This window comes from Porites lutea, chromosome 5 (assembly GCF_958299795.1).
Source record: "Porites lutea chromosome 5, jaPorLute2.1, whole genome shotgun sequence".
Classification (NCBI taxonomy): Eukaryota; Metazoa; Cnidaria; class Anthozoa; order Scleractinia; family Poritidae; genus Porites; species Porites lutea.
In genome coordinates, this window is record NC_133205.1 from 34,986,420 (window position 1) to 34,995,512 (window position 9,093).

The following is a 9,093-nucleotide window of genomic DNA, read 5'->3' on the forward strand; positions in this document are numbered from 1 at the left end:
CGGAACAATAGTTAAGCACCACGGGCCAACTGGGTGCTGGTAGAGCACAACCTTGAGTAGTCAAACACAAAGCAGCAGTGATGAGCAGGGGCCATGAAACTATCTCATACATGTGCATAACCCTCAGTTGCAGTAAATATTTCAGTGACCAAGCCTTGGTGATTATTCATTTTTAACTTGCAATCTGTCAGTCACATCACTTCAGTGATTCAATGCATGAGTGCCCCTGAGTTGGAGTTTACATCTCAAATTATGATATACTATAATTATAATTATTGTAAGTATTCAATGCGAGATTGCAAAACTTTTCGTTATTCACTCAAAAGAATAACAATACACAACATTCAAGATAGGATCACAATTTTATTTTAAAGACCACATCAGTAAATGGTAATAATTCTTGCTGTATTTTACAAAATTGCAAAAACAGTTTTTGCAATAAACTTGTGTGGGCTCTCTTGCTTTAGCTTGTGGTTTGAACTGACAATGTGTCTGTGCAGTTTTAATCAGGCTCTGAGTTTTGGGAAGACTAAAATTGAAAAAAGCATACCTTTTGTTTAGTGAGGGTTATGGCGACCAGAATGTTGGAAATACTATGGAATTTACTGTATATTAAAATATCATACCATTCAGATTGCACCATGATCCTGATAGATTTTAATATTTTATAATAAAAATTTACAAATAGAGCTTTAAAACTTTTTATAAAAGCTCAAAGGAATGTTAATAGTGGTAACAGAAAAAATAGTACACTACAAGAGCAAGGTGTGAGCAATAATAGTGTTTACAAAACTAGAGGGCTCTCTGTGATCTGGTTGGCTTAGGGCAAATCTTTTTCAAAGTTTCCTAAAAGTTTCGTAGTCGTCGCGTTCCAGTCGAAGAAAGGTCTAAGAGAAAATTTATCTTCGATGACTTCGCCAGTAGTAACAGCAAAAATCAACACCGGCGATATAAATAGACTTAGCAAGTTTTGCGAACTGTAAGCTTACCTCCATGCGCTCCCTCTTTATGCGAAGATTTCTTTCCGGATTCAAGATCTGTCGATTGATCTTTCTTCCATATGCTAGCAAATGATCCAAGTTTAATTTTCCGCTACTGGTTTGCGTTGAAAGCCCCGTAAATGCTATTGCAGCACTCTTCGAAGTTATCAAACCGAGAAAACAGCGAAACTGTCAGCTGGAAACAAACATATTCCTCGAATCTCACATTCAGTTGGTCAGACTCGCGTGCAGCACAATTCTATCGATTGAAGCTGTTGCTGCACACATACGGAGCCTAATGTAGTAAGATCGAAAGAGTCTTCCTAAACAAGAACGCATCGAAGTGGGAGGAAAGAGAACATTGTTGAGCAAAATTCTTGGAAGAAAATTGTCATGCTGTGTGTACTGCGTTAAGTAAATGACGTCACAAAGCAATTGCCTTGTGTTCTTGGTAACCAGGCCACAGGAACATAGCGTTTTAATGGCGGACGAAAATTAATGGTTTTTCAGCGCCAAAAAATACCACTTTCCTTAATCGCATGAAGCTATAATTTGCACACCATGTACTTCAAGTACTAAACTGCCAATCTAGCGAAAAAAAATGGTAGTCAAAAATTTGATCGTAGTAGCACTTTAAAGTTCTGTAAGCTTATATCAGACCTGAGACTAGGTCAGATCATTTTCTCAAATCTTACAAACGTGCATAAACTTGCCGCATAAACTGTGCTCGACATCATGAAATTAGATATAAAAAACAAACATCAAATACATTAAGTAGAGATGCAGCTCCCGAAAGCTATCAAGTAAGGCCAGAATCGCTTGAGACTTTTGAACCCTCTTACGCATTAAGCAAGGTGAAAAACCAAAACGATGCCATCTCTCAACCAAAAAAACAATAAGCAAACTAGTCATGAATAACAAAAGACTCTTGATAGCAGCTGTATTTCATTTTTTACATCCAGTGGAAAAAGAGAGTTAAAAAGATCACAAGTTGACACAAAACTCTGGCAGCGTCACCTGTCAAAGTAAACAAGTTTCAAGATGCTGCATAAATTTTCCGCATGAACTCACCTGTCAAATTTTGACCAATCAGAGCATAAAAATTGGACGTAGAGCGTGACCGAGGCGTGACCTTGGTAAGAAAAAGTCTTCGCAACCCGTATTTCTAAATAACTGGCGGAATTTTAGCGTCCGAGGTTAGTTTGAAATCAAACTCTTATAAGTGCAGGGCCATAGACATAAACATAAACATAAACATAGACATAAACACAACATATTTAAAATGAATTTTAAAAAAATAAAATTGAGCTTGCGATCATTTGAAAACTAGTAACTTGTCAGCGGATAACTTCAAAAAGTACTCTACCTCGATGGGTCGACACTTGAGCCCGCCATACGGTCAGTTGATACTGGCCAGCGGATACCTTGTTTTGACAGCTGTCAATTGATCACAAGATTGATGTGCAATCAGTTTTCCCCTGGGCTCCCAAATAGGCATGAATAGATTGTGCTAGTAAATCCAGCGAAAGTTGCTTGAAGTACACCCAAAAGTTGCTCTAAAGTTGCTAAAAAATTTAAAAGTTGCCACCCAAATTTAGAAAAGTTGCTTACTTTTACATCATTTGTTATGATCAATATAATCTTTAATCTCAACGTTACTAATCATAGAAAGTATTTTCTAATGACTTTTCTAATGAGTAAACATCACAATGTTTGCTATAGACATCATAGTGCTTACTATACACTTTAGAAAGTGATCAAGTTTACAGCCTTTATCTTATCTTATCAAGATAAGATACAACAATGCAAAGAGATTGTTGTATCTTATCATAACTGGAGCCTCAAAGTAGTCCTCTAGGGCATTGTCTTCTTGATCGTTAAACTTCTAGAAATTGAAGCTCTTACAGGACTACTAAGAGTTGCTCCAGCGGCTACGGTAGCCTCAGTAGGGTCAATATCTGTATTATTTTCATTTTCCTCGTCAGACATTTCAGCTTCTAATTGTGATGCCTCGCACTGCAGCAAATACCAAGATGGCGGGCGGGAAGCTCTATTGTTGGAGCGAATAACCGCTGGATGTAATCGCCCGTTAGATAGATAGCTGCTGTCCAGTTCGCGGGCGCACCTGTTATTTTATAAATTATTTGTAAAAACATACGACATCCTTAGTTTTGACAAGTTTTAATAAAAACCTTTTAATAAAGACCTTTTTGATGGTTTGGTCAGTTTTTAACTATTTGTTGACTCAAAAGTTGGCAAGGAAGGCAAAAGTTACTCTAGGTTGCTCGCAGTACAAAGAGCTGGTGAAAACGCTAAAAGTTGTTCAAACGTTGACGAGCTCAATCTATTTATGCCTAGTAGTTAGAAAGTGTGAAAGTAAACATTGGATTTCCAGTGGTGCGGACGGACGGTCGCGCGGGCGGTCGGTCGGTCGGTGTACGGTCACGTGATTACCAAATTTTCTCGGACAGGTATTTAGAACAGAACAGATTTAAGATGCCAGAATAAAGAGAGTTTTGTTTTCAACAAGATAAAAAGTTCCATACTGATGATATAAATCAATGTTTACATAATAATAGTCATGGGGATCCAAATGCAAATATGTTCAATTTTACGTTTCTCCTGGGCGATTTTAGCGAAGTGTTGTGCTCATCTGCGAACGAACTCCAGCAAAACTCAAATACTTCTTTTAGGGAGACTATATTTTTCTAATATTGATTGTTTTGTCAGAGATTCGTCGCGTTTACATTTGACCTTTGTAGCCTTTTGTCTTTTGTCTATCATTCGTAAACAATACCTAAAACAATATAACTACTCCGTCGACCAATCAGCGCTCCTGACCGGATTCCGGACACGCTGAGACCCAGACGTTCCTCCTCGCGAAACGTCCCCTGTGGCGAAGAGTGAGCAGAAACGGTTATTTTCGCAGGCTAATCATCATATTGTGGAGAATTGCCAGTAGTTTGATTCGTGTAAATAAACACTATGAATTGATTCAGTTCGCATTTAATTGACAACTACGTAATGAAATTGCAAAGTTCATGGTGAACGACCTCAATTTCCAACGAACTTTGGAACCCTTTGTCTCTTTAGTTATCTCCATGAATGGCACATATTTTGGCAAACAACAGTGGTTGACTGTTGAACTGAGTTATGTCAAAAAATATCCTGAATCACAATGAAAATTTTTCGAAAGTGACAGCTAAACTTATAAGGTCATGGAAAACTGTTCAAGGTCATGAGAAGAGCTCAAAGGAGGATGTACCCTGTTTAAACATGAGAGACATGCAGTGCCCTTATGGGTCATTACAATGCCATGAAAAGTTCATGAACCTTGTAAGAACATTTTAATGTCAACGTTTAATCCGTGAGCTCGAAAATTAAGCATTACAAATTTTGTAACGCTGGGTTATAGTTAAACCCAGCACATATATTTTGTGGGTGTTGTTTGCTGTTCACACCCTTACATGAAGGTGATTTTGTCTTGATCATTAGGTATACAGTTACAGGCGCGGATCTAGGATAAATAATGACCGATTTTTTAAACGAGCGCCAAAGGCACAAGCTTCTAGCGGGAACTGGGGAGTGCTTCCCCAGGAAATAATTTGGATTTTTACTCCTTAAAGTCCCCTTTCCTGGGTTTCCGAGTCATTCAGAGAGGATATTAGCCAGATTTCAACTTGGAAAGTTTTTTTATTGTTAAAAATGCATTAATTATGAAAAATATGACCGATTTCCGTAAAACGGTGGAAACCGGTGTGGATCCGCGCCTGAGTTAATTCCTTAATTTAGCGCAAAATTTAATTTTGACCTCTAACATATACATGATTGTTGCTGTATGCATGTAAACATTTTATTAAAATGTGTCTAAAACCTATGTGGAAACTTTGTGAAATTCCTGTGAAAAATTCACATGTTTTTCACATGAACTTCACTGCGTGGCCGTCGAGGTTTCGAAAGGTCGTTTTTATTAGTTCATGAACTTATGTTTCAAGATTCTCAGTCTGCTAATCTGAGCATCTGTCCCTGTTTCCAAAGCTTTTAATTTCAATTAATTTCATTTAATTGGGTTAAGTAACTTATCTAAATGAATAGAGAAATTCCCTAAATCAGTTCTCTCTTTTTCTGGTCTCGTTTCATTTCTCTTAGCGGAACCGCTAATTAACTCTCTTTTAACCTGACCAATTACAGGCGTACCATTAACTCCTACTATACAGAAGGAGAAAACCAATACATTAAGCTGCGACGTCAACCTTACATGGAGCACCCCTGCTGATAACGGTTGTCCGCTGACCAAATACTCAGTTTACTACAGACTGAGTTATGAAGACAAGCAAGAGGCAATATGGCATGAAATAAATGATCTCGAAGAGAATGCGTTCATTCTGACGTTAAAATGTAACTCGCGGTATGTGATCGAAGTGTCTGCCTGGAATGAGTTGGGAGAAAGTAACAGATCAAAAACACTGGAAATTACAACAAATTCAGGTTAGAGTTTGACTTAAGGTGTTTCGATATAGTTTTTCAGAGGCCATACCGATATTTTTCAATTGCTTCATTTATTTGTTTATTTATTACAATTTTAATGGCAGTAAGTAAGGTAAAGGCCATAAGGACGATTTGTAAAAGAGTTACAGCGACCACATATAAAAACAAATCACCTTATTTAGGACAAATTATGATAAAAAATATAAAAAAATATATATGTATGTATATATGTAAAAAAAAAAAAACACTACCTGTAGCAGTATTATTACTTTAAAAAAAAATTCGAGCTAATGTATATCACTTACATTGCAATAAAAATCTCATAACTTTGGATTTAAAAATGTAGACATTTGAAGCAGAGGGGATCTCATACGGCAGAATGTTCCATTTATCCACTATCCCATGAAAGAAACTGTTTTTAAGTACATTTGTCCTCGCAAATCTCTTCTTTAATGATCTATTATCAAAGTGTCGAAACGAGTAGCGATCCTCTTGACAATAAAAATCCAAAAATTGAGAAAAATCCACATCCATATAGCCATTGAGGGCCTTAAACAAAAAAGTGACATCAAATAAGAAACGTCTCTGTTCAAGGGTTAACAAATTGAGCTCTCTTAAACGAATATCGTATTGATCATTGGATTTAAGAATAAACTTGGTTGCCCTACGTTGAATTCTTTCAAGTTTGTCTATGTTTCTCTTTGTGAAGGGAGACCAGAGAACTGAACAGTATTCCAAATTAGATCTGAGGAGGGAACAAAACAAGGTCTTTAAAGTGGCTTTATCCTTGAGATCCTTGCACGTATTTTTTATTAGGCCCAGCATTCTGTTTGCCTTAGCAGTAATCATGTCAGTATGAGAGTTCCAGGATAAACTGCAATCAGTCAATATTCCGAGATCCTTAAATTCTTTAACCTCCTCAAGAACGATATCATTCATATGCACACTGTTAGTAAAGGGTACTTGTTTGCTAGTGATTCTTATGATCTTAAACTTTTTAGTGTTGAAGTCCATCTGATTACGTTGGCCCTATTGATGGAGTTTGTCTAGGTCCTCTTGGAAGTAAATCAGATCTTCATCACAGTCAGTTACTCTAAACAAAAAAAAAGGGATTTTATCCTTGTCTGATCGCTATAGCATTTTCACCAATGGTTGACTATGGATTGAAATTTGTCAAAATGTAGGTTTTAGTAAAATCGATATTACCATGACAACAATAAACAAAAAACTTTGAAATTGATAAACGGCTAATTTTGCGGGATCTAGAGGAGCTACTGACAATCCAACACTAAAAACTTAAAATTTGGTGTTTAGCAAATAACCTCTGTAAGAAGTAAAAAATTCTGTACGTTTGAATTCGACTAAAACGAAAGTATCTTTCAAACTATAAATTTTCAATAGCCGTGATAGATTATTTAATAAAAACGTTATAAATGACTCAAATTATTCTTAAGCAGCGTCAGAATGCTGCTTAATGTCATATTTCGATGCAAGGAAATTTTGGTGTATTTCGTTCTTGCGATCTTAAAAACTAACCCGTTTTGTCACCACATGTATAAGTGCAACTTCATTCAAAATTTGGACTTTTAGCGCTGAAACGAGTCGAACGAATTTTTGGAAAATCTCTTCACATAATCTTCATAATGTATATAATAATGTTTGAAACTTTCATTAAAGATTGATTCAATGCAACACCTTGAAATTTCAAGACAAACCTATCCTACGAACCTGTCAAAAATCCGCGCCACAACATTCACTGTTTTAACGTTATGCTAATTTTTCCAAATTAATGCGGACAATACATATATCCATGACTAGAACATTTCAGTGTGAGTATTGTCAATGTTTTACATTAAAAAGATGCGATAAATTCAAACTAAAATGTACTGGTTATGGAGGTGTGTATAGTGCGCATTATTTTCGAAAAATTAGCATAACGTCAAAACAGTGAATGTTGTAACGCAGATTTTTGACAGGTTCGTAGGATAGGTTTGTCTTGAAATTTTAAGATGTTGCAGTTAATCACTCTCAATGAAAGTTTCAGACCTTACTATATACATTATGAAGATTATGTGAAGATATTTTTAAAATATTCGTTCGGGTTGTTTCAGAGATATACAAAAAAGCGCTAAAAGTCCAAATTTTGAATGAAGTTGCGCTTATACAAGTGGTGAGAAAACGGGTTAGTTTTCAAAATCGCATGAACGAAAATACACCAAAATTTCCTAGCATCAAAATATGATATTGTTAGCAGCATTCTGACGTTATTTAAGAATAATTTGAGTCATTTATAAAGTTTTTATTTAATAATCTATCACGGGTATTGAAAATTTAAGGTTTGAAATATATTTTCCTTTTAGTCGAATTCGAACATACAGAATTTTTTACTTCTTGCGGAGATTATTTGCTAAACACCAAACTTTAAGTTCCCAGTGTTGGATTTTCAGTAGCTCGGTCTCGATCACACAAAATTCGGCTTTTATCAATTTCAAAGTTTTTTGTTTATTGTTGTCATAGTAATATCGATTTTATTTAAAACTACATTTTCACAAATTTCAATCCATAACTAATTACTGGTGAAAATTTTACAGCGATCCGACAAGGAAAAATACACTTTTAAGGCGATTGAGAAATATGGCCTCTGAAAAACTGTATCGAAACGCCTTAAAGTTAAGTCTATTAAAATGTTCACTGAAAGGTTGTGCGGCAAATGAATCGGAAATGTCTTGAATTTCCGAATAGAAATAAGCCTGGCGAATAACCTATGCAAAAAAGTAAAATTAAACTCCTTTAAACTTAAAGTCTTACTCTACTAGCGTATTCATAATAATGCAGTCAGTACCACAGTTGGTCGACAGTCGACAGTCCGGTCGATGATCAGAACGCAAGACTAGATGAAAAGATACGTACCAGCTCCCCGGGGCCGGACTTTAGGTTTTCATGTAATGCTTCTTTTTTGTTATGCTTTCACGAGATGGAATAGCCACACCTTCAGAATCAAGCCCACCACCATCCACATATTCCATGAGCGGCAGCCTGTCTGCTTTGCAGTATGCCGGTTTGGTGGCAGGAGTCGCTGTCTTCCTTTTGGTTGTCTTTCTAATGGTGTTCTGGCTTCGAAGAAAAGCACAGAAAAATAAGCAACAAGCGCTTTACTCAAGACCGAGAAGGTAATTTATTAGACTGTGACATTAAACCTTAATTGCAATTTTTCTCCCATGTATTGCATCAAAAATCTGACTCAACTCTGCAGTCCTCTTTTGCCTCGAACAGCCGAATGTGCGCAACAACGCGTTGATATATTTTTTTTGTGGTTCAATTTTATCCTTGGTTCAACTTTTATTTCCCTTTGCTTTAAACTCATTACTATACATTACCATACCCCAAAACCAACATATACAGTAAACACCCGCTAATAAGAACCAACATTTTTTGAAGTCTGGCAAGATAGGTCCTTGTATTTTGGGGTACGTATGGCAATTTATGCTAAGTAGGTTCTTAATTAGGTTCTTAATTTTTATGAAGGAGATAATAGCTTGTTGATTACGAGAAAAATATATAACATTTTTATTTACTCACAAATGTAAATAGATGTTACTGTTAAACAATAGAAATGCAAGCAATG

General features: G+C 36.1%; 1 protein-coding gene and 1 long non-coding RNA gene across 2 annotated transcripts; both read right to left on the bottom strand.

The window, feature by feature from the left end:
• Positions 1 to 343: 343 nt before the first annotated feature.
• On the bottom strand, positions 344 to 1,397 carry LOC140936738 (uncharacterized). Its single transcript, XR_012165407.1, has 2 exons — positions 990 to 1,397; positions 344 to 529 (listed from the first exon to the last, which is right to left on the bottom strand). It is a non-coding gene; the product is annotated as an uncharacterized lncRNA (long non-coding RNA).
• A 4,368-nt stretch (positions 1,398 to 5,765) lies between these two features.
• LOC140936685 (uncharacterized) lies at positions 5,766 to 6,482 on the bottom strand. The gene has a single exon (XM_073386175.1). It carries the CDS (start codon positions 6,480 to 6,482, stop codon positions 5,766 to 5,768), a length of 717 nt encoding a protein of 238 aa, XP_073242276.1.
• Between the last annotated feature and the right edge of the window lie 2,611 nt (positions 6,483 to 9,093).